The sequence below is a fragment of the Gymnoscopelus microlampas genome (assembly GCF_963454915.1).
Source record: "Gymnoscopelus microlampas genome assembly, chromosome: 9".
Lineage (NCBI taxonomy): Eukaryota > Metazoa > Chordata > Actinopteri > Myctophiformes > Myctophidae > Gymnoscopelus > Gymnoscopelus microlampas.
This window is the reverse complement of record NC_139946.1, coordinates 27,920,307-27,947,493: the sequence shown is the minus strand read 5'-3', so window position 1 is coordinate 27,947,493 and position 27,187 is coordinate 27,920,307. Positions and strand designations below refer to the sequence as shown.

Genomic DNA, 27,187 nt, shown 5'->3' with positions numbered 1-27,187 from the left:
CAATTCTGATCGATTTTTTTATAATGGACAAAATCGATTAGTCTGATAAACCGCTTTAACCCTGTATTACAGTCATTGTACATCAGTGGCGTACAAAATAGAGAAATAGCCTGTACTGCTATTTTCACGGTTGGTCGTATCGACCAACCGTAACTCTCTCTCTCACGCGCACGCACGCACATGCTCGCAATCATTTTCATGAGTCGCTCAGTGTGTCAAGATCCTAGATAGCTGACTGCACACACACAACGGTGTCAAACTCATACACTTAAAATGCATAAAGATGGCTGACTCAGCGTTGGCCATTAGGCCTGTCAGTCAGTTTGCTCTCTGTGTTGGTCATTGAAGCTCGGGAGAGACGAGCCTCAGGGCGTAAAGTTCTGTTAATAATTATGAATAAACATTCTAGCAAGGCCCATAGTGGCAAAGTCGAAGATAAGGTTTCTTTTACTGTACTGTACGTTCAATTCATTTCTTTTATAGACAAATTAGATATGCGGAACCATAAAATCTTTCCAACCATTAATACCTTTCTCAAATTCTATACAGGAAAAAGAACTCAACTATGAGTAAAATCATTGTTAGTCCTCTCCGTGGCTGCAGTTATGAGAAGACCTGCTTGGGAGCACATTTTGCATTGTCTTGCTGTATTTAAACAGCCCCTTTCTTTTGCTTTGTTCTCTTTCACTTTGTACCTTCGCCTTTCAGCAGTGATAGTTCTGTTCAGTTTCTACATAGGGAGCCTGCTATGGCATTGAGAGATCCCCTTTCAGCTCCAGCATTGGAAACCATGGGAATCATTCCCATAGGTTTTATGGAGTTGTCTCGATTCCATTTGTGAGCATTAGTGGTTCAAATTTAATACGATAAGAAATGGGAGCAGGGAACTTTGATGCCCTCTGGGAGATTAATTTTTATGAGCAAACATGTTACCTTCTCAGAAGACCATGTTCTTCTTTCACCTTGAAACTGATGTGGGGCCTTCCTCTTCAAATCCCAGCACAGGAATGTGATATGACCTTTGCAAGTAATAAGCATGCATATCAAATAAATGACACTGACATGGCCAAATGGATTTGTAAAAAATAAAATATCCAGATACCATATAAAACATGTTTGAATAGTGCATTTATATTATACATATTCTGAGAAATAAATACAGATGCTTTGTTGAATTAAAATGAACTGCTTTCACCATTTCCCCTTGTAGCTGCCACAGGTTCAACAAATGTCCACACATCATACAGATAAATGTCTTTTCTGGGATTTAGGTGCATCCAATTATTGATATGTTACACTGAAGTCTCTCAAACAAAGTTTACCGTTGCACATTACACACATCAAATAAAAACATAAATCAATGAAAGGCACATAATTACCGTGTGCGCCTCTTGATCTATGTGCAGAACTGTAGTATTATTTATCTCTCTCTGGTGTTTCCATAAACATGACCTCTCTGTGTCAACTCTGCTTGCTTCTGACTTTGATTGACACCTTCACTCTGAACATGTGACTCTTTGCCCAATTACGGTAAACCCTCTAAGCAATGGGCACTGCATTTTTACCTTTACCCTTGTAATATAGACCTCTTTTTTTATAATTATATTTATGACTCAATATACTGTCTCTCCCTCTGGTACAGTTACACCTGTCCTAGCTATTCACGATGCACGATATATTAGTCATCATATCAGTAGACAGATATCAAAATTATTTCCGATGCATTATTTATGAGCCAACCAGGTTGATGTGTTGGTGGAAAAACAGCTTGTGTTACAGTACGTGAGATGTGGAGATGCCAAGGAGCGTTATGCTGTATTTTGGAAAATGCAACAGCATAATGTGATCATATCTGAGATACCGCACTTCTGTATCACAGCAGTAGGTATCTCAGATATTAAATCTGGCCCTTGGAAACATAACGTAGTGTTCAGGACTCAGGAGGCATAATACATCCGCTCATAACAAAGCAGTTTTTTTAATCTACACCCAGCATCACAGTTACAGTATAACAGGTGTGCGGTAAACTCTACTGGTGGAAACTGGTATTGCAACATTGGTATCGGTCGATATGACCATGGAAATAATCGTCCAAAACTTGCAATATCGTGCATCCCTCCTAGCTATACTGTAACTTTGATGTTCAACTTATCAGTCTCCATGAAGGGGTGAGAGAACACAGTGAAGGAATTTAGGACTCGGAACATTGATTGATTGAACACTTTATTAACAGTTTGCAAATAGTACAGTGGTACGATTATACAATGGTGCTAAAAGGATAACACTAAAAGCCCTGAGGGCTTATTTTCATTAAATAAGAAAAAGAGGTTGCGCATCAACAATGGGTTTTCTCAGTGGAGTGCTAGACCCAAATTCAGTATACATATCAAAAAAAGGGAATTTAAAAAATTCCCAAAAGGTAGCACATCCAAAAAATGTCAAATAAATGGAGGACAAATTACTCACATTTCCACTTTTTATTGGCACACCAATAAAGTGAACGCTGCGTTCACTTTATTGGTGTGCCAATAAAAAGTGGAAATGTGAGTAATTTGTCCTCCATTTATTTGACATTTTTTGGATGTGCTACCTTTTGGGAATTTTTTAAATTCCCTTTTTTTGATAGGCTTATTTTCATTGTGGTCCTGTGTGTTCAATTCATAGACAGCTGAACTGAATGAAAAACACCAACAAAAATCATCCAGGGTTCCCCCCCCATAATTATTATTATTATAATTATCATTATTATTTTCTAGCCCCAGGAATTCCACAGCAGCTCATTACAGAGAAAAACCTTTGATTTGTGTTCATTTGTGTTCTTGGCCAACAGATGTGAACTCTTTCCAGCAAACCTCCAAATGGATCGACGACGTGAGGACAGAGAGAGGAAGTGATGTCATCATCATGCTTGTAGGCAATAAAACAGATCTGGCAGATAAGAGGTATGGAATAATAGTCACTCCTTCTGTTCACAAGCCACTACGTTTTGAGTGTGGTTCTCACATGGTTCTCACATGTTTTCTGTATAATTGTGGTGTATATTTATGTATTGTCTTGAATGTATGCATTGACCTGAGTAAGGAAGTAAGATGATGCTCACAGTAATGGATGGCAAACAGGATGTAAAATCAGGGCATGGGAGGTAGACACAGAGGGAGAGCAGAAACAGAAAAATGAGTGGAAAATAGCAAAATAACCTGTTAACCTGGTGCATATATACAGTATACTGTATACTGTAAATGAGAGATCAAAACTGCACTTCAGCACAAATATCCAATACACAGCAATATTCTGCTTTTTATGCAAATGACGAACGCAGCAGGTGTATGGTCTGTGTATCACTTTTCAAAAACAAACTTCACATTTGAAATAAAAACAATAAAAGTGACAGCAAAAACAGAGAAAAGAGAAAACTGTTTCAGATTTAACAGCACTGTAAACAGACATAAAAGCTTGTCTGGTGAAGTCTGTTTTAGGCATTTACTGTCTGTTAACTCTGTGGATAGGCAGAGTGTAGGTGCCCTGAGCAAAAGCCTCATCAAAGTTAAAATGTTAAATATCGTCGCTGTCGGATGGAAACCTTGTATGTCCAAAAGTGTTACTTTTCTGGAAATGGAAAAAAACTAAACCTGTGTTCCAATGGATGCACTTTAGTTATTATTTAGTCACACGTTATTGTTAATGCTTTTCATTGGTTAAATATTTATAAAACCCACAGACACCTCCTAACAGTTTTCTGAATAACTTTACTGAATTGTCAATGTTCACTAACGAAATAATGTCTCAGCCTCTGTAGCAGATGGAAACAAATTTGTATTCTTGAAAAGAGCATTGAGGTTTACCATCAAATGACATAGATGCTTTCCCGGATTGAAAGGTATAAAGACATATAGGTTACAACAGGTCAAGATGGGACCCCATACTGCACACACTGCACCACAGCGTTGTACGGTGAAGTAGGGCATTCATTTTTGAAAGAAAAACATATTTGTTTTAAATATGAAATATATGAATACAAAGAATAGCACAAAAATATAAAGAGAGATATCAAAAGAGACAGAGGAAGAGGGAGCACTTATTCTTGTATTGTGTACTATTATTCTTATTATGTACTGTGTGCAGTAGTTTAGCCAACAACCACACACTGGCTTGTTACAGGCATAAATCACATCGCTACATGTGAATAATGCATACTGTAGGTCCATTTGTTATATTAGCTCAATTCCGACCCACAGTAGATTATTCATGCGATAATCTCGCCTTCAGCTGCGTTATTGCTGCTGTTCTGTGGTAATGAATGGCACTCCTGTCCTCCAGGTCTCCCATTGATATACAGTTAAAATCCTCTGTTCATGTAACTCTGTGAGTGAAAACATTCAGCCTGGGTCCATTTCTACACTCTCAGAGTTAAATAAAGCCTGCAGACTATACTCTGGGGTCTGGAATGAACTAGCAAGTGGTTGTTTTCTAGAGATTTTCAGGTGCCGTCACTTAAACCCTATTATGCTTTGTTGACCCGGGTCAAGTATATGATCTACAAGCTCATAATGTGGCGCAACGAGTCACGTTGTGAGCTTGTAGATAAACTATTATGGCCAGAACACGGATGCTAGGATCTGTGTGGTTTACAAAGCAAGAGCTCTGCAGCAGTGAGTCAACCTTCAGCCCCGGCATCCATTTGACTGGCATCTAGGTTTGGGATGGGGGAAAATATTTTATAACACAAATATAGCGGCAATCGGATGCTGCGCTCATGATTGGCATTTTGTTCAAAACGGGCCACTCCTGCAAACTTTGGAAGCCAATCTTAACCAATCAGATCAAATAATCTGTCAGATCCGTCTTGATGACATGACTATATATATATGAGATAATGCATACCGATTTGTGTGATGTTTGGACAAAATCTGGAGGAGCAATATAAAATAATCTGCCTCCCGGTGGAACTATAACAGGCCGATGTGAAAAATGTGGGACAGAGGTTTTTCCTTGGCCTCTAGGGAGTGGGCGTACAAAGTTTCACACTGATTGGTCCAACGGTGCCTTGGATTAGCTGCTCACAGACGGACGAACGGATGGACACACGGACGGACAGACACGCGGATGGAGAGGGTCGACAACATAGTCTCGGCCACGCCTTCGGCCTGGCGGAGATAATAACGGATAGTTGCAGCCCTAATATAAAGATAAGATTGTACCCACACCAATTCCATTGATGTAGAGCAGACACCCAGTGCTGCAGCACGTATTCCCACCGGCTCGCTCGCGTCTTAAACCCGACAACTAATTGATCGCCGCAACGGCAGGAAAAGTGCTAGTGATGGCAGTTTGCAGGAGGTGAGTGACTGCAGGGCTCAGTCGATACACATTCACAGTGGCCATAACAGACATAAAGCATCGCTATCAGACTGCAGGGAGACGGCTTAGCTGAGACCGCCATAACATTTCTGTGTATTGACATGCTGCACAAGCCAAGCAGGCCAATACACTATGCGCTTACACACTCTGTTGGTAATATATTGTTCTATTTGTTTTGCCAGAATGTCAGCAGTCTTACATTAATGTCACAAATAACACATTGACATATATATTTAACTGCGTTCAACCCAGTGTGGTCAACTACACCAGTGTTTTCCCCAAAAATGGGTTGGGACTCATTTTAGGGTTACTGACCTAACATTGTTATAGGTTGTGAGTAAGTACTAAGTATGTTTTTGTTTTTTTTAACTATTATTTTCTCCGCCAGGCCGTCCTGTCCGTCCGTCCATGTGTCCACGTGTCTGTGTGTCCGTCTGTAGACAGCTAATCTTCGGCACTGTTGGCCCGATCGACGTGAAACTGTGCACACACACTCCTTGGACGCCAGAGCGGAACCTCTGACCCAAATGTTTCACATGGGCCTGTTATAGCACCACCAGGAGGCCGATTTTTGCATTGATTTTGTCCAAACATCCCGCAAATGTATCACAGTATCACACAGAGTATCTCTATAGTCATTAAATCAAACGGGTCAGACTTTTCATATTCCATCCTGATTGGCTATGATTGGCTTCCAAAGTTTGCAGAAGTGGTCCGTTTTGAACAAAATGCCTTAAATCATGAACACAGCGTGAGATTCCTGTGAAACTTTGCACACACATTACCACTAGGCCAAGGAGGAAATGCCACCCTTTTCACATCAGCCTGTTATTGCGCCACCAGGAGGACGACTTTTGCAAAACGCATTTTTGTAATATTACTCATACAGATTTTGTCCTAACCTCACGCATTGGTACACATTATCTCTATAGTCATTTGATCAAGACTTACAGTATCTGTGATTGTGAAGACAGATTTCTCCATTTTGGCACTGTAAAATGGTCTCGCATGGTTTGAAAAGAAAAAGTGAACTGACCTATTGAGGAATTTGTTTGATTCAGAGAAATGTATAGCCTATGAGATGAGTTGTGTACTTGATGGTTTTGGTCTATAATTCTAGTTCTGCTGGTCCTTTTGGCCCGTGAATTGGTGGTTGCACTCAGGGGGCATATGGGAGCTCGCTTGTGGAAGGGGGCCACGTCCACTTCCTTTCTAACTGTCCAATGGAAACTATTCTTGATAAGAAGTCCCACCTCCTTCTTCTCCCTTTGGTTAATGGATTATTGGGAATAACTCCAGTTCGATAATACCACTGAAAGACATGTAGCGCTGCATGGCCCTATACTAGGTGCCTGGTGACTGGAACGCATCACTCAGGGTTGCTCTAAAAGCTCAAAATACACCATGTGTAAGCTTCTAGATAATCATTCTTCCCCACATGAAATTGACAAAGCATAAATGTGTCATGGATTGTTGTTGTGACAAATGCACGCAGCTCTACCTCAATTATTATTCAGCGAGACTGTTACAACTTCATAATAGGGGAGACACCGGAACCCCTGAGCTACAGTATCACCAAGTCACCGTTGATGAGCAAGAAAAAGGAAAATGTATATAAAATTCTTGGGTTTAAAAGAACAGGCTTATGTCAAGTATTAGTTTTTCCCCCATTACAAGCAGGAATTGTGTGGAGAGTGAAGGGCAGTGAAAGTGGTGAATTAAAAACATGATTGATTGACGCTTCATTACGTCATTGGAGTGCTGAAAAAAGTTGAATCCAGCTAAACTTTTTTAATATATATATTATTTTGTTTTGCAGCTTGTCACAGCGTCAAATGTTGGTGCTGAATCAGAATCACTTTATTGTCACATACAGGTTTACAGCTGTAAAGAAGTGGGTGAGATACATTTTTTACATGTAGCTGGCTTCCACTGAAAATGGCTTGTAGGCTGTTGCTTTGTTGCTGCTAGAGTGTTAGACTTGTTTTGACTATAGTAGGATTCTTTGACAAAGTAGGTGCATATAATTTCCGTATGCAAATATTCTGTCATATTATTCATGTTGTCATAATTATTTGTATATTATTAAGTCTGGGATAAATTGACTTGCACTGTCTGACATTTGTTGGGAATAACCCCACCCGCTGACTGAGCGTGGAGCTTTCAACAACAATAAGTCATCACTTGTGAATATGAATGAATGTGTGGTGGTGTTTTTTGGTCTCTAATAAGGCGCTGTATGGGTTTTGTTATTCATTAGATTTTTTGTTTAGTTTTTTGCTTATAGCTTGTTGACAGCTCAGTGGGAGGGGAATCTCAGAAAAGCAATCGCTTAAACTGACACGATGACGCAGCGTTCTCAGCCCTGTCCTCCGCGCCACATCCTCCCTTCGATAACGGCGTGACACCTTTTAACCTCACTTCAGGACGTCTCCGGGTGAACACACACAGATACCACGTGTGTGGCTCTGGCAGGGAGCCGCGTGATTGTTTGTTTAGTGCACTCTGTTCTACTCGATTTAAGCAGCGGCCTGTGAAGTTGATTTTCAATGACATCAAGTGGACCGGCTGCTTGCTCTTGTGGAAAAGACTCACTGTTGGATGGTTCTGGTGGTTTTGCAGGGTAGGGGTTTGTTGTCCTGCTGTTTTAGCTTTGTTATGATTGAAGTTTACGTCATGGTCTGGGGACGGTAATGGTGTATCTCAGCCATAACCAACCTGTGGACCGGGGCCCACTGGTGGGCTGTTACGATATTGCAAGAGGGCCCCCAAATGATTGGCAAAACAATCTTAACACAATAAAGATTTTAATTATGATTTAATATTAATATATTAAAGAAATTATGGGAAAACAAAAGTGATGGTCATTTTTCTTTAAAAGCTTGAAAAATACGTTTTCATTGGGAGAAGATAAATAAGAACTTAAAGTAGACTATGTTAGTTCCATTGATCCAAGCCAGAACACAATAGATTCATTTATTGGTCATTAGAATAAAATGCACATGGCCCACCCATCTGACCATTTCACACCATTTCCATGTGATTTTCAAGTCTGCCCTAAGGGCCGAGGTTGGACACCACTGGATTTACGTTTTTGTCATGGTCTGCGGGACGGTAATCTCCCTTAGCTTTTACCTGGTTTTAGAGTGGTACATTTTGGAAATTAAAGCCACACCCGTGCATCAATGAAGCAGAAATGTGTCGGCCAATATGAGAGCCGGTGTCTGTCCATCATGTCTCGCTGTGCTACCATGTACCGCGATGATGAACAAGCCAGCGTTTTCTTTAAGTTGTAACTCAGAGGCATGTATCTAGAAATAGCCCCAGCACTGGTGCAAGTCTCTGTCAGGTGGTGTTATTATGTAAATACCGCTCCAGTGCAGTGCCTTTGTTCCTGCGGCACAAGCTTCACGTGTCTCCTTTCTTCACGAACCTCCTGCATTCCTTATTCCTCTTCAGTGTTTTCACCTGTTTGTATGCTATCGTGTAAAGCAGGGGTTCTCAAAGTGTGGTCCGCGGACTCCCCCCCCTCAGGGGTCCTTGAAGGGGTTTGAACGCGTCCCCAGCAGAATGTGTTAATATAGAAATCTGCTTCTTTTTTTCTTGTATGGCACAACATCTTTTCAGATGGGAGTCTGTGCCCAAATCCATATTAATTTGGGGGTCCTGGACATGAAAAAGTTTGAGAACTACATATTATGTAAAGGAGGCTGTATCGGAAATACAACGTATATTCCTGTGTGATTATTGATTTATTATTCATTAATTCATCTTAGTTTTAGTTTTATAATGTATGACTAGATTCTGAATTATTGTAATTTTAACTTCACATTGTTATGATCGTCTGAATGGAGTGTCCTAGCAGGGAAACATAAACAACGCGGATAAGGATAAGGGACCGCCTGCATAGTGTTTCCTAGGGAAGGAGAACTGCTTAGCCAAAATACTGTACCAGGGCCGTCTGATTACATTTGTCTCCTTGGGGTTAACCTTTCATCCTCCTGGAACTGTATTTATTTTGTATATATATTTCCCCGTGGGGTCCCCGGACCCCACTTATATTATAACAACAGACTTGACAGTGTGGTTGTGTTCTGTTGAGCATCACAGACGTTGCATCTGTTATCTCCACACAGCCACGCCTGCACTTACAAACTGTTGGTAGTAAATTGAGGCACTGTATCTGCAATCTGTTACTTCTACAAACACCTACAGTGACTGATAAAGGCAAGACTAGGTGACCAAAATGCAGCATTTAACCACTTTCAACCTGGTGTCTCTATTTAGGGCATGTCATTATAATGTCGGAATGTAAAAAAAAATAGCTGATCTACAAGCTCAAAACGTGTCGCGATGCGTCACGTTGTGAGCTTGTAGATCGGCTATTTTTGCTGTTCATCGTACGATGAAGTATGTTGGGCTCAAGTGATTAATGTCCTAACAGCACAATATAAACATGTACAAACATTCCAAAAAAAGATTCCGTAATGTTGCATTTGGTGAGGAAGTGAATTTGATCTGACGTAACGGTGTGCAAAAACCTCAGGGATTGTTTTGTGCTGCACCCGCACAGTGTACGAGTGGTGGGTGAGTGAGTACACACAGATCTGGTAGTTTAACGCATCCCATTGTGTTTGTGCTGGACGGAACAAAGCAGCCAGACTGGTTACATCATGGTCTTCTTCCCAGCAGAGCAGAGCAGCATCAGAGCACGCTGATGTAAACCCAGTAGTAGTAACAGACCTGGCCGCCGTGTGCAGTCGGCAGCACACTGATCTCTCTGTCATTTTATTAAAAAGTAGCAGATATACAAGCTCATAGCGCGGCACCGAGTGCCGCACTATGAGCTTGTAGATCTGCTATTTTTGAAAAGAAAATAAGAAGATTTGTGCAAACATGTTCCAGAGACCCCCAGAAGCAAAGATTTGAGTTACAAATGTTCGCTTTAAAAATTTGTGAAAACAAATTTTCAGGATTTTTCAAAAATAGCAGATTTACAAGCTCATACAAGCTCATAGCGCTATGAGCTTGTATATCTGCTATTTTGAATAGCCAAAGAAATCTAAAATGACAGAGATGCGTTCCCGGATTGAATGGGTTGAAGGTGGTGTAAGTGATTTTGTTGCTGTTGCTCTATATTCTAATAGCAGACATTGCTGTATTGTTCAGTGACAGGGGTATCCCCAGCTCTCCAGTGAACAGAAAGTACCATTTTCAAGTCAGGATACCAATTTAATTGATCCATTCAGGAGAGAGAACTCATAAAGGATCAATTAGAAAAAGTGCTCCTCGGAGCGCAGGTCTCCGCCAGGTCAGGTAGGTTATTGTGGGACAGTAATGTTCGGAATTCACCAATCAGGATGGAATATGAAAAATCAGATGGATCCGTCTTGATCGCTTGGCTTTAGAGATAATGTGTTCCGATTTGCATGATGTTTGGACACAATTTGTAGGAGTAATATAAAAATATTTTTTTGCAAAAATCTGCCTCCTGGTGGCGCTATAATAGGGCAATGTTAAAAGGGTGGCATTTGGTCCTCAACGTAGTGCGAATGTGCGTGCAAAGTTTCATCGCAATCGGACGCTGCGTTCATGATTTGTGTCATTTTGTGAACACATTAAGTGCCAGAGTTTTTTTAAAACAGGGTACAGCCAGTGGCAGCGTTTTTTACCGTTTATTGGGGATCTTTTTAAAGATAAAATTGGTATCCCGACCTGAAAATGTGTTTTCTTTTTACTAAATAGCTGGAGAGATTAGGAGACCCCCTTCTACGATTGCTATCGGAATATAGAGCCTTAACCTAAAGCAGAGCCCCCTCCCCCCATTTTTTAACTAAAACATAATAATTTACACCCCCTTTAATGGACACCTGACATGTACCCTGCTTCTGAGCCCGACGTGCACAGCCAAATTCATTACAATGTCACCGAAAGGGGTAGCAATTAATTTCTCACAGCACAACGTAATTAATCACTTTCACTTTCAGTTAATTAATGCTGGTGGAGCCCTACTATCCTAGAATAACACTTGAGGGGTTCAGTTATGACTGTGATGGGTTGTGTTGTCTTTAGGCGCACAATGCACATCCAATACAAACCTGCACTTGTCAAATGTTATGGCTCTGGTACCTTATCATTTGTGAGCAATGAGCATACATCAATGTGCGGGGGCAGTTAATTGGCAGTTTCCTTTCACTGTTTTGCTGATCATTCTCTCCACTCCACTCTCAGGCAAATCACAATCGAGGAAGGCGAGCAGAGAGCCAAGGAGCTGAGTGTCATGTTCATCGAGACCAGCGCCAAGACGGGTTATAACGTCAAACAGGTGAGCCAGTGACTCGCGTACAATATTTTACTTTGAATTTCCATGACACACAGTTTGCCATTTAGACACATGATTCGCACTTGTGCGTAGGCTGTTTAAAATAGGTCCTTTTCAATGCATTAAAAAGCTTTTACCAAGCCGCAAACATATAGGAAGTGTTTGCTTCACTGATAAGGGACACTGTTTGAAAGGCATGAGCTGCCTTCCATTAATGCACAATCAATGTCTGCTGTACTCTGCTAATGTGTCTACAGACTGACAGTGGTCATTTCTTTCTAACAACGGCAAGACTGATTAGTCCTGCGCTGCTCTCTTTACATGTCTTTCTGCAGCTTGCTGATAGGATGGGAAGTGTAGCCCGGCTTAACAAATGTATTCCTTCACTGAACAACAACAGAAACAACAGCTGTCTGTTCACTTAATAACACATTCTGAGATGAAGGCCAGCCGAACTGAATAACGGCCACCACAGCGGAGCTATTATTGTGTCTGTGTCAATGAACGGCGCTGCTGGCAGACCCGTCTCCTGTCAGCCAGCACCGCGGCACGCACAAGCGGCCATTCTTCACCTTGCTTTTCAGCAAAAGCGCTAGGGAGGGACAGCGTGGCGTGACACTGCGAAAACACAAAGGTCTCAGTCGTGCTCCCAAAGGCTCCAGTGTTCACACTGTTTATCGCCGTGTCATCTCCCCACCAGTGGTGGAAAGTAACTAAGTAGATTTACTCAAGTAATGTACTTAAGTAAAATGTGTAGGTATCTTACTTGACTTCTTTTTTTTACATTTTTCTATATTTTATACTTCTGCTCCACTACTGTACGCCACGTCTCAATTTACTTTGCTACAATTATTGGAAAACTTTAGCGGTCCGTACACACCGGGAGTGTTTATTTTTTGTGATTCATTCGCATTGATTTAAACTGCTGTTTGTGTTATGAGTACAGTGCATGCACACTGGGGGCGATCATAATGAGGCGATGGTGCGACGTAAATATTTTGCGAATCAAAGTCGGATTTTCATCGCAAATAAAATCATCAACCTGTATGAATGAGGCATTCATCAAAATAAAATGTAACTTTTTTGCATGGTTTATTCGTGTGACTCCTGGTGTCTACTTTTTAGATTTTGATTATTATTACAAAACATACATTATCCAATTAAGCCCTATTTTAGATTTTGTCTCTTCAAAATAGCCAATCTAGAAGCTTACAATGTGTCGCGATGCTACATGATAAGCTTGTAGATCTGCAATTTTTCAACGTAGACACATTTTTAAACATTTGAGTACTTTTACTTTGGTACTATATAAGTATATTTTGATGCCAATACTTCAGTATTGTGCATTGCTACTTTTACTCAAGTAAAATCTCTGAGTACTTCTTCCTCCACTGCTCCCCACCCACACAGGTTGTACAGGGCCACAGACTTGTCTGATCTGTTGCATAATTAATGCATAATGCATAATGAATCAAGCTGTCACTCGTCAGAATTAAACCAAATTTATACTCCATCGCACCATAGTGCTGCTTGCCTAAAATAACAGATCTTCAAGCTAACAATGCATCGCATCGCAACTACAGAGTATAAATTAGGCTTTAATGAGCAGTATACATAGCTGTCCCTCATGGCATTGGAACACTGCACATTGGGACATTAACACTTTGCTGTAGACAGAGGCTAAACGTGTACCAAAAAATGCACCAGCAACTTCAGATCAAACTCACTCACTTCGACATAAAGTAGTAACAGAGTATTTATGACCTATGACTCCAAATTTGGGCGAAGTTTCAGCCAGATTAGAGCCTCATTAACTTCCATTATAGAATGTAAGTTAAATATTTCAAAAAAGTATAAAACATAGTGAAAACAAAATTAGTGGAGGTACTTCAGTAGCCTACTTCTGTAGCCTTGGTGCTGATTGGTCCAGCGGTTTGAGAAATTACCTCCAGACACACACAAACAGACCCTCTCATAGACGGTTCAGAGCCACGGCATGAAAACACAAGTAGAAGATGAGAACAGATCTCACAAGTACCACAGCAGTATTTATGTAGTGTCCTGACTGTTTTTAATAATGCAGTGATGCTGTCCAGAGCAGTACCTCGCAGGCATTAGAAGAATTGTCTGAAGGTTCTTTGCCTCAAATATTCATTGGCCAAACTGCTGCACAGTCTAAACCAGAATTAGATCAGCGTGGACTGGAACATGTCCTCCCGGTTTCATATCGTTAGGGAACAGGTTCAGGGATTACAGATAAGAGCACTGAGGCTAAAGTCCTCTCATTTGATCACAGGGAGGAAACCGACAGTCATTTATTAGTTTAAAAACGTATTTTAACTTCCTGTGCCGTCACTCAGCCCTCTACTAGGGCCATGGAAACTTTTACCAATTGACCACTTGCTGTACAGAGAATTGAATATTATTATTCTACAGTCCGGATGGAGACGTGTGTCAGCTAAATGCCTACAGTAGATGTCATGTTATACATTGTTGCACACCAGTGTCGGGCGCAGAGATTTGCAGATCTACTGTACAAGCTCACAGCGTGTTATATAGCTGATTTATAGATCAGCCATTTTCGTTGCCCAACAATGGCACTTAACGGATGTATAAATCTGCCATAATGATGCAGAATTCACAAGTCACCCATAACGGTTTTAATACCAGCATTTCAAACGGCAAAACCTCCTTGATGGTTTCAACTGAACAAACCATAACAGAGGCAGGTATTTTGATTGGTTTCTACCATCATGCCTCTTGTTGTTCTGTCTCCTTCCCCTAGTCTGCTGGGAGCTTGCTGCATTGTAGGCTCTCATGGGTTTTAAAACGGCACTATCTAGAGCCAGTGAAAGACTGTGGGTGCCTCTGGGAAGCAATTTACTGTATCTCTCCTAGCATACCCCTCGTCTCCTACCTAATGTAGTCAATGATGTAATGCACTGGTTCTCAACGTCTGGTCCGGGGACCACCAGGGGTCCAAAGGCCCCTTACGGGTTTATAACTGTACACAAGGAACCATGTCTTTATCTTTAGAGTGGTATAGCAACTGTCTTGCAATGAGCGGGTTAGCTGCCGAAATCTGGCACAGAAATGAACCACTTAAACCATAATTATACTTTGTTGACCAAAGTCCCTCCTTTTTTGCCTCTATACCAAATCTCTTAGCCAAAAATAGGTGATCTAAAAGCTCACAACATTTTGAGCTTGTAGATGTTCATCCCAGGACACTAGTGGTGAAGAGGCAACCAACTGTCTCTTTAATGGAGAGTGCTTTGAGATAAATGAGTAAGCTGAGTATAAGATACTGTACGCCACTCATATAAATGTCCAGTGACTTGCTCATAGGTTGAGTGCCATATCTGATTTACTCATGACTGGACGACTGGCGCATAAACTTTATTATACAGTATGCTTCCTCACAACTCAATTTGAGGATATTGTTGCTGTCGGGTGGAAACCTTGTACGTCCAAAACCCTTTCTTTCACTGTAGGAAATGGGAAAATTACTGTAGGAAATGGGGGGGAAAAGTGTTCCAATGGATCCAATCTAGTTGTTATTTGTTATTATTTATTATCTGTTAATGCTTTTCATTGGTTCAATGTTTATAAAACCCACACACCACCACTTTCATTTAAAAAAGCGAAAATAGCCGATCTACAAGCTCACAATCCATTGCTTATCTGCTATGTTAGCTACATTTGTGATTTTTGTAGGACATTAATTAATGACAAAACGTAAAAGTAGAAATATGGAGATACAAGGTTTCTGCTCGACAGCAATGATACAACCCTAATAATATAGACCCTTTGGATGTCTGGAATGTCTGTGGTCTACCCCATTATCCTGACTAAACTCATAAACCTGCCATTCTTCAACTGTGGTAGCGACTTACTAGCGAGCAAGAACTCTCCCACTTCTCAAACAACAGCTTGCGGACGATTTGCCACAAGCTCCTGGCCTGAAACGAATAGGTTTTCTGTGACTTGCTGCTGGCAGTCAAAATGCAAAGTGAAGTGTTGTGATGGAGAGCGTGTCGCATCTGCTGACTCATCCAGTGCATCTGTGCTAGAAGATGGGCTTTAAGCAGTGGTGGAAGAAGTACTCCGATTTTTTACTTAAGTAAAAGTAGCAATACCACAATGTAGAAATACAAGTAAGAAGGTCCTTTAATCAACATTTTACTTGAGTAAAAGTGAACAATTATTGGCATCAAGGTGTGCTTAATGTACCAGAAATAAATGTACTCATACACCATTAAAAAGGATAAAGATATTTCAAAATTATTATTATTTTTAAATACCACTTCTACAAGCTCACAACGTGAGTATTTTGAGGCTATTTTCAAATAGCTAGGTAATAGAAGTGGGGTTTTGTATTAATAATAACCCAAATCTGCAAAGTAACTAGTTAGCTGGGGGGGATTCATAAGTATAACACAACAAGAGCCTATATGGGCTGGATTACTGGATTGCTTGACAACTTTGTTGTTAGTAATTTTGTAATACTTGACTTAATTGTCTCCGCCAGGCCGAAAGGCATGGCGAGAGAGTATGTTTTGCCCCCTGTCCGTCCGTCCGTCCGTCCGTGTGTCCGTCTGTCCGTCTGTCCGTGTGTCATTCTGTCTGTGTACAGCTAATCTCCGGCACCGATTTGGGAGGAGGCCGATTTGTGCAAAACATATTTTTTGACAGTACTCCTACAGATTTTGTCCAAAAATCCCGTAAATTGGTACACAGTATCTCTATAGTCATTAAACGAAACTTGTCTTTCAGATTTTTCATATTCTATCCTGATTGGCTAAAAATGGCTTCCAAAGTTTGCAGGAGTGCTCCGTTTTGAACAAAATGCCTCAAATCATGAACACAGCATGCAATGACCTTGAAATTTTGCACATACATTTCCACTATGCCGAGGAAGAAATGCCAATTGAAATTTTTCAAATCAGCCTCATGGTGGCGCTATAACAGGCCAATTCGTATTTTTACCAATAACTGCACCGATCTGTGTAAAACTTTGTAAGCGCACTCCCTAGAGGTCAAGGAAAAATCCTTGCCCTGCATTTTTCACATCTGCCTTTTATAGCGCCACCAGGAGGCCGACTTATATGAAACTTTTTTTTTATCTTCCGATTTTATCCACATTTCACGCAAATCGGTACACATGATCTCTATAGTCAGGTGATCAAGACGGATGTGTTTGCTTTTTCATATTCCATCCTGATTGGCTAAAGTTTGCAGTAGTGGCTTGTTTTAAACAAAATGCCGCAAATCATGAACGCTGCATCCGATTGCGGTCTAACTTTGCACACACATTCACACTATGTTGAGGAGCAAATGCCACCCTTTTAACATTGGCCTGTTATAGCGCCACCAGCAGGTCTAATTTAGCAAAACAATTGTTTTGAACAAAATGCCTCAAATGAATGCAGTGTTCGATTGCCGTGCAAGGCCTAAGAAGAAATGGCTACCTTTTCACATTGGCCTATTAAAGCGCCACCAGGAGGCCACAATAACCTACCTGACCTGGCGGAGACCTGTGCTCCGAGGAGCACTTTTTCTAGTTTAATTGTAAATTGTTCAAAAATAAAAAGGGTAACTTGTTGTCTTTGCATGATCACCTTGGGACGCAATCTTGAATTTGGCAATAAATTATTACTGTAACTGACGGTAATTTCACTGATTAAGTCGCATTCCTTGAAGTGTTGCGTGCTGGGAGTCAATGGTCTTGTGTGAGCTGTTTAACTACTTGAACCCCAGCGTCCCCATTCTGGGGGGAACATTCTGCAAAAATAACAGAATTACAAGCTGTGAGCTTGTAGATATTTTTGGCAAAGAGATTAGCTGTAGGCAGAAAAAGCGGTCCAAGTACAGTTGTAACTCAGGTCTGTAATATAAGAATAGAGGGTTTAAGTGTTTAAGTGTACAGGTGAGAATGGACGATGTGTCCTCAGCCTGAGTAGTGGCAGGTCCCCAGCTTTCTGCGGAGGAAGTCACATTGTCCTCATTCCTTCGCTCTTTCTCTCTCTTTTCTTATTTTTTTCCCTTTTACAGCTGTTCCGACGCGTGGCGGCCGCACTTCCCGGGATGGAAAGCATGCAGGAGACGAGCAAAGAAGGAAGTATCCTTTTGGCAGACACTTTAATCTTATTATGTAAATCCCGTATGATAATGAAACCATAGTTAACCGAAAAAAGAAGAATATTCGCTTAAAATATGACTGTATATAGGCTAACGGAGCATGCAGAAATATGCACGCTTGACCTCATTTCAGTCTCCCAGTGATGATGTATTGGGCTTTCGAACCGGCCTGCCGCTTGTCCAATTAAAGGAGGGGTGGAGCGTGCCGCTGGAGCTTGTCGGACCAGTGTAGCCTGCTGGGAACACAGTGAGAGGTTTGCGTTGAGCCGCCCCCCCTGTGGCTCTGTCACTGGTTGACGGGGCAGGGCCTTGGGGCAGCCGATTTAACGCAGTTTAACGCCATCCACCTTAAGTCATCAGTCAAATCCTCTTGCAGCATGGCACCGGCACCCTAGCACCCTTGCTAACTGAGTGCTAACTGAGTGTGCCACTGACTTGGCATCGTTGAACCCCCCTCCCACCACCCTACTAGTCAGCCAAACTAACAATGTTGAACAAAGTATAGATCCTCCTGGTCAAATATTACTCAACTACTGTACAAGTGAAAGTTGCTCAGTCATATTTGTACTTGAGGTTAACTTACTGGAGAACTTGCTTTTTTTTTAAGTATTCAAAAGTACATGCTTTAAAATACTGAAGTATTCAAACGTGCCAATTACAAAGTACATTTTGTTTTTTGATATCAATGCATTGATGTATTAAAATGTGGAATTCAAAAATTCAAATATTTTCCAGAAATGTTAAACAAATATCAATAATTGTGAAAATAGCAGATCTACAATCTCACACTTGTAGATCTCCTATTTTCACTATATTTGAAATAGAGCTTAATTGGTTAATTCATAATGTACTTTTTCCCGTCTCAGAAATGTAGTGAAGTCAAAAGTACAAATACTCAAGTAAAAACTCATTGCGATGCATTTTGGGCAGAGAAACGGGATGCTTTTAATTCCCAAAATAGGGAAGCCAGGTTTAAAGTGGTAAAGAAAGTTAGCCTTGTATTTGTCAATTCCAACATGAAGGGGACTGATATGTTTTGCCATCATGTAATTTGGAGTGGAATAGCCCAGAGGTTCCCAAACCTTTCCATGCCAAGGACCCCCAAATAGTCATAGCCTCTGGCTGGCTTTTGGCAGCCCCCACTTTGAATACCACTGGAATAGCCCACCATTCAATTTGCATCACCAGCTGAAGAGACAGACACCCCAGGGCTGTCTGGACTCCCCTAGCTGTCTCTCACTGGCTTTTACATCTGTGAACACATCATACAGCAGTATCTGTGAGGCCCAGTATGTGTGCTGAATATCTGTCTTCCAACTATGAGATGATTATCTTTGAACTCAGTCATAAAGACATAAAAAAATAAAGCAACTATTCATTTTGAAAGGCATGGAACAAGGTTTTAGGTCTAATTTGAATCAGGTCTTGCTACCATAACGTGGCCTCATAGCCTTACTCTTTAATAGATCCAGTATAGTGGCTGTGATATTTTGGGTTGGTCAGATGGGTGGGCTCAGGCTGCATGCATTTTCAATCAATCGATTGTGTTCCGCCTTGGATCATCAATGGAACTAACGTAGTATACTTGAAGTTCCTAGTTTATGTTCCGGTAATCGCACTGAAAAATACCATTACTTTTTTGTTTTTATGTTAATATTATATTATCATTAAAATCTGTGTTTTGCCAATTATTTGGGGGCCCACTTGCAACATCATCACGGCACACCAATGGGCCCCGGACCCACAGGTTGATAATCACTGCTCTATGCAACTAAGTCCATCTTTATTATCCTATCACCTGGGAATAGAGAATAGAGACAGCATATTAATCGTTATACTCCTGCTACAGACCAGTTGGACAGGATGTACTGTACTGCACTGTTCTCCTCTCAGACAGCGGGCTAGACAATTGTTCCATGACGTGTTTAATTTGGGTTGCTGAATTCATCTCCGATAGCCCAGTGGTCTTTCTTATTCCCCTCAGTGCAAAGCAGCAGGGTGCCATCTCTATGGTAACCGTGGCGAGTGATTTATGAAAGTATCCTTTCATTTCAATGCGTTGCATGTCGCAGCGCTGTCATTATCCCTTCCGTGTGAAGCTGTCTGACAGGGTGTGTCCTGATAGGTGGCGGCCTGAGGCGTTCATCCTCTCTCGCACACTGCTTCTCAAACATTTTCATGTCGACGACCTCCACTTTGATATCGTCGCTGTCAGGTGGAAACCTTATATGTTTTACTTTTCAGGAAATGTGTGTGTGTGTGTGTGTGGGGGGGGGGGGGGGGCTGTGCCTGCCAATGGATCGAATGTAATTATTTAGTCACTCACAAGCTCTTTGTTAATACTTTTCATTAGTTAAGTATTTATTACCTACAAGCACACTTAACCAATTTCACTAAAAAAGAAAGAATAAAAAACAGCAAAATGACCAAATTAGCAGATCATCAAGCTCACACAAGATATCTTAACAGCACAAATCTTGTAATGGTGTCCCTGACACAAAATCTTTACAGATGGGCGGTCCGTGGCCAAATACTATATTAATTTGGGGGTACTACTGTTAATGATAAAAAAGAAATGTATTCATGAATTGACATCTAATTTATATTTTACAATAGACTAAATCAATTAGTGTGATTGACCACGTTTTATATGTTGTACAATGGTGTCGTGCACAAGTCTCGTCGCCATATGGTGCGTTGAGAGCTTGCAGATCAGCTATTTTCTCTATTTTGGAAAGTCGATTATTTTATTGATTATCGATTATATATTTTATAATCGATTAAATTGATTAGTTCGATTGACTTTTGGACCCCTAGATATATTTCTTGTTACTGCTCATGGTGCACATGTCCACTTAGTGTTATCTCCTCAACAGGGTTTTAATGAGAGCTAATGGATGTGGGAATAAGCCGTGTTAGGGTGGGAGAATTTTTAAGACTTATGACGATCAGGATGACGGATGGGTGGGTGGGTGGATGGATGGCTGGTGACGCTTTACCAGCCTTCAGACTGTGTCTCTGCTCACATTGTCTCTTAATGCAGTGAGTATTGATCTCCCTTACCTGGGGTATAGGCAACATCAAGCTGCTCCCTTATAGGCTATAGAAGGATATGGATATAGATAGATAGATGATATCTATAAATTATATTATATTATAAATTTAGACAGACAGACAGACAGACAGACATACCTTTATTGATTCTACAGGGGAAATTCAGTCACCAGAGGCTGCACAGCAGTTAAGGTACAGACACCGAGTAAGAGAAGTACAGTGTGTGTGTCTGTCTGTCTGTCTGTCTGTGCACGTACAGTATATCACATGCTATTCATATGGCATTCCAGTACACTGATGTTTACGTTCCTGGCCACATCAAATAACCATTCATTTCATGGATGGACAAAGTCCTGGTTTCTCTGCATGGCAGACAGAGCAGACCAAGCACACACATGGACCGACATGCACACAGACAGTAATAGTGTTTATATAGTAGGTCAGCTGAAGTTTCCTATCCCATTGATGTTAGAGGATGAATCGGTGACGCAAGCCGGCGCGATTCGGGGCAGAGCCGGGGGAACTCTCCCGTAGATATTTTAGAGGATATTTATTATCTTCCGTTTCTTGTAATTGCTTGTTTGAAATTGGGGAATGGGGTGGGTCACAGTGATTTATGGTGGATGTCAGGGCCCGTGAGGCTCAAAGCTCTGGGCTCCTTTTCTCTACAACAATTCTCCTGCCCCAGACTCTGTGTATTATCTCCACTACAGGGCTGCTGCAGACCGTACAGTGTACGCCTTGATTTATGCTTGTTGTGAGCTTGTAGATCGTCTATTTTCGGCACGCGCACGGGGCGGCCACGTCGATAAGAGAGAATCAGAACGCCACACTGTTGCGTAGCAAATTAAGGACGAGCTCTGCTTTTTCCTCCATGGCTTCTTTATGTAGTGTGCAACTGCACATCTACTCCGTTCCACTTCTCTCGTTTAGAATCTAAACGACGCTTGAGGCATTCCCTACATTGTACTTACAGTAAAATACGCTGAACAGTTTGCTGTGTATATAGTCTTTGTATTTAGTCCATTGGGCTATAATAAAACTTTTGACTTGGCTATATAGTCTGTTGAGACCGGGGCAGTGCTTGGGGCCTTATACCTGTGGCACATCTCTGCAAAAAGAAACTAATATCCCCCTCCCCCCTCCATATAGCAGCTGACGCCAGCTGGCTCATTTTTCATTGTCCAGCTTGAATGGTCTCCTGTACATCTAGCACAGTGGTTCTCAAAGTGGGGTCCGGGGACCCCCAGGGGTCCTTGAAGGGGTTCCAGGGGGTCCTCAGCAAAATAAATTCAAATTGCATCGGTTCAACCACTTTAACCCTATTGTAATACTTCGCCTATTCAAAAATATTGATGATCTACAAGCTCACAACTGTTCTAATCTTGTATCGGCTATCTTTGAAAATGTTTGAAAAATCTGGAAAAACTGAAAATGTTGGATTTCTTTTTACTTTTTAACACAATTCTTCTCTTTTGGGATCTCTGGCACAAAGTCCTTTAAAATGGGGTTCCGTTGCCTAATGCAATTTGGGGGTCCTTGACATGAATGTTTGGGAACCATTACCATAGCACACAGGGTGCACAATGAGTTTGTTGCGGAGAACGGGCCTGTGCGTTTCCCTTCCTATGGGAATGGACAAGCGTATTACATGAGTAACAATGAAAGGTTGCCCTTCAGAGGACACCACCATAATGACATTCTAGCGTATAGGTGGGAAAGGCGTGAGTTTTGCATACACACGCATATTCTCGCACACTGTAAGATTTGCGTGATGTGTGACCGGTAATATGCTGTCACAGGAGTCTAAATATAAAAGAGAACGCAGAGAGTCATTTGAGCTGTGTCGACGCCCTACAGTACCTTTTGTTGCCTTAGGCACTTTGCAGCAATTGGCTCTGTAGGAAATAGCACCATCTAGTGCCATTAAGGCCACACTGCAGGTCTCCATTACAACAGTCCAACAGAGGGAGGCACTCCAGCACAGTGGTTCAGAAACACTTTCATGTCAAGGACCCCCAAATTGATATTTGCACAAACCCCCATCTGAACAGCTTTAATGCCAGGGACCCCTATAAGAGAAGATTTTTGTAAATTATTTCAAATGTTATTCCACATTTTTCATATATTTTCCAGCAAAAATATCCGATCTACAAGATCACAACATATCGCGATCCCACAAACGAATGAGCCCATTTTGAGAACCACTGCTCTAGCAGAATCCCTCAGTGCTAAAGCACAACACCAGTGGTGTAAAGTAACTAAGTACATGTACTCAAGTACTGTACTTAGGTACAATTTTGAGGTATTTTTTACTTTACTGGAGTATTTCCAATTTTCAATACTTTTACTTCTATTCCACTACATCTCAGAGACAAATATTGTACTTTTTACTCCACTACAATTATTTGAAAACTTTAGTTTCTAGTTACTTTTTTAATTTACTTTTTTAATTTTTAATATTAATACAAAAAATACATTAACCACTTCAGCCCTGTATATACTTTGGCTATTTGAAAATAGCCGATCTACAAGCTCACAACGCGTCGCTTTGCGGCGCGTTGTGAGCTTGTAGATCGGTTATTTTCAAAAGATTTTATGCATGATGAACTTGTGAAATGGGACATTCTGCATAATGAGTATACTTTTACTTTTGGTACTTTAAGTATATTTTGATGCCAATACTCTTACTCAAGTAAATTTTGAACATCAGTTTTTTTACTTTTACTTTTAATTTCTACATGGTGGTATTGATACTTTTAATTAAGTAAAACATTTCAGTGCTTCTTCCACCGCTGAACAACACCACTGACATCTGTTCTCTTTCCCCTGCATTCTAATGAAATATTGTATTTACACAAGGGCTGGAATCCATAATGGAGGTGGGTTCAATAATGTAACATAAGGCAAGGCGAGTTTATTATTGTATAGCTTGAACAACAAGGCAATTAAGTGCTTTTCACAAAACATTAAGTATTGAGACAGAGCATTAAGATAAAAGAAACACATTAAAAGCTGCAAACAGAAAGGTCTTCAGCTTTGATATCAAATATTGAGAGTTGTGGCAGACCTGCAGTTTTCTGTTACAGATAGTGTATGTAGTGCATGAAAATGAAATGCTGTTTCTCCACATTTTGTTCTGACGTTAAGTTCTGGTTTCACAGAGCAGTCTGGATCAGTGTCTCCCAAACTTTTCAGCTCGAGACCCAAAAGAGAAATTTGGTGTCTCCCGGGGAGCCAAAGTTACAAAAACTATTCTTAAAAAAAAAGAAAGAAATGTGTTTTTTCATTTATGAATTTCTTAGGAAAATTATTGAATTTTGTGACAATATATGAAAAAGTATTTCTTTTTTATTTTATTCATGAAAAAGACTATGAAATGTAAAAAAAAAAAAAAAAAAGGGATATTTACTTAAAATAATTGGTTCTGTGACCAAAAGAGTATCCATTGTTTGGTCTAAAATGGTTCATGAGCCATGTTCTATACTCTTCTAAAAACTGTCCAGGTTATTTCTGTACTTGCATGGGTTATTACTTCTTGTTTGCAATGCCTCCTTAACATGTGTCTCTAGTGATCGACATCAAGTTGGACAAACCACAAGAGCCACCGACCACCGAGGGAGGCTGCTCCTGCTAATCCAGCACACTGACCGCGCCGGAAGACATCATTCTCACCACATGCTTGTTGTGTTGCTTCCTATCGGTTAACATCCCAGTTGAGTTTGCACATTGGAATTTGGCCCCCTTACCTGGGTGTTGGTCATTGGTTTGAACTGGCATCTACACAGATTTGGGTATAGAGCAGTGTAGCTTAACTTTGATAATGAAATTGCCAAAAAGTCTTAAAAATTGCAAAACTAAAAAAGAGCGAGTCATGAACAAAAAGACCCACCGCCCCCCTCTATGTTTGTCCCACATGTGTATACCTTGTTTAGTAGAAAGGTAGAAAGATAGTTTTCCTTTTTGTTTCTTTTGTATTTTTGTACATTCAGGGAAATCTCTCTGGAAGGTTGTTTTTAAAAGATGCACCCAGGCCAACCAAGTTCTCTACTTCTGACAGAGCGAGCTTGATTGGGAACGGAGAGAACAGGGCAAACGGAGCAGTAACGTCTGAATATCTACCGCATGCATGACAAAATAGTTTTTATTTTGAGCATAGGTTACCGTCTACTCGTGTAAACATGTTTGAATATGTAACCCGCAAATATTACACCGGTGACGAACCCCCCCCCCCAAACGCACTCCACTGATAACGACTAGTCAAATGAAATATTGTTGAACATGGGTTTGTATACTTGAGTTCAGGGCGTCATTTATTTTTGTCACGTGTGTGTAAATGAATATACGCTTTATGTATAGGCCACTTTTAGAACGCAGTTACAGAGGGCCACCGGGTCCGTCATGTTGGTGTCATTCTGCCCCACGGCCTTGCCACATCGCTGAGTGATGGTCTTCAGCGGTTGGGGTCATTGTTTGCAGCATCTCACAGCCCAACCCCCCCACCCCACACACTCGTGCTTAATTTTATACGTTGTATGATGATGTCGCACGCTGAAAATGGCGGCACTGGCATGCAACAAAGTATAAATCAGTCTTCACTCTCCAGTGACATCTGCCACCGTTGTGTGATGTATGTATGTAGTCGTGATCACGTTGGTGGCAGTGTGTGGGCAGTGGACAGCAGGACATTTGATTTGGAGAGTAGAAGCCTTTGCCTTGCCTCAGAGAGGAACACCTTGAAAACAAAGTTCCCTGTGTGGTATTCTGTATACTGTACGTGTAAATGTGGAAATCAGACCTTTGTGTAGTGTGAAGATCGGCGTCACCACTGGAACATGGTGATCTCGATGGTCACGGCCGTTCACTTGTGCGAACGGCTCCATTCCCGTCAAACAAAGAAAAGACTAATTTGCACATGTAGACCTTTCAGGTGAATATGAAGTGATGAAATGCTTCATTTGTAAATAATACAGCCACATAATTCCACTCCCTGTCCCAGTTGTCACTCGTTCCAATTGTCATAGGAACCTGTCACTAGATGTGTCCCCCACAGAGATGAGGTTTACTTTGCTGCTTGTGTTCTAAGTTGTAACTACTACTACCACTACCGAAGTTGGCATTATGCAATGTTGTAATGTTGTTTAAACTGAATCTGGTCTTATTTTTTAGAGCCAGGTATATTAATGTGCTGGTGTTATGTCCAACCAGTGATGAGAAACACTACTTTAATCTGAATCGTCTTTGAAGTGAGATCTTACTGCACTTTTTAAGAACCTGTTTTAGGATTAGAGTGAAAACGTAGTTCCTGTAAGTCTTATAAAATACTCATTATCTACATAACATTTGGAGTACTGTGTCTTGGAATTTAGTGTAGAATGAAACATTTTACAAATTCTCCACACATCTTTCCAAAAGAAGAGCACTAGTGTGAATGATTGCAGACTGTTCCTAACCCACGTGATGAGCCAAATAATATCGAGAAGACCGAGTTGCGTCCAGCACTACAAGAGATCTTAGCTGGAACACTCCCTCTCCCTCGCAGATGCTGAATGCTGAACAGAACAACCCCCCATAGAATGAACATGAATATTTCGTTTTTTTTTCTTCCTTGCTCCTGGTTATTTATTCGAAAGCTTCTCAGCTCCCGCTTGATGTGACGTGAGGAGACTTGTTGGGAGTTTGCTGTCAATGCACTTGTTTACAAGCAGCCTCCTACATGAAATCTCCCACCAGAAATTCTCAGAACTGTGAATGGCAAGAGAAGGGGTGTAGAGACGAGCTCGTGTTGGCACACCAGAGAAGTTGTACTGTACAGTCGTGACCTAACGTCCTGATTTATACTTGGTTGCGCGCAACAAAAATAGCAGATCTACAAGCTCACAATGCGATGCGTTGTGCAACCACGTGGCTGATGCGCAACCACGTATGAATCCGGCATTAGTGTGTCATGTTCTACACGTCATGTCCTCACTAATGCCTGCTCTACTGTACCAAAAAGAAAAGAGTAGGTCATGTCCTTGTGTATCACGTCCCTGTATTGCCGAATTGTCCGCCTCTTCCGTTTTTTTGTTGTATTTCTGTCCCAAGTATTTATTACCCTCAAACATTGGAATGTATTGCTCTCATTACTGACCATGGAGCCTTGTTATGAGAGCACTTTTTTGGGAAAGGCCGGGGTTATTTATTTATAACTAAGGACAAAATGATTGATCAGTTGCCATGCACACTCATTTGTACTACTTATTTGTTATGGAATAGATTCCACCCTTGTTTCCCCACAGTAAGAAGACCATTGTAACATTCCTAGAAATG

The 27,187-nt window shown here is 41.1% G+C and overlaps 1 protein-coding gene across 1 annotated transcript in view; it reads left to right on the top strand.

Moving 5' to 3' along the window:
* rab6ba (RAB6B, member RAS oncogene family a) overlaps positions 1-25,034 on the top strand; it is an 86,305-nt gene extending 61,271 nt beyond the window's left edge. Inside the window, exons 5-8 of the mRNA XM_084067090.1 lie at positions 2,831-2,942; positions 11,590-11,683; positions 17,735-17,801; positions 24,448-25,034. Coding sequence (XP_083923216.1) covers positions 2,831-2,942; positions 11,590-11,683; positions 17,735-17,801; positions 24,448-24,512 — 338 coding nt within the window. The 3' untranslated portion in view covers positions 24,513-25,034. The remainder of the gene's footprint in view (positions 1-2,830; positions 2,943-11,589; positions 11,684-17,734; positions 17,802-24,447) is intronic.
* Positions 25,035-27,187: the final 2,153 nt, after the last annotated feature.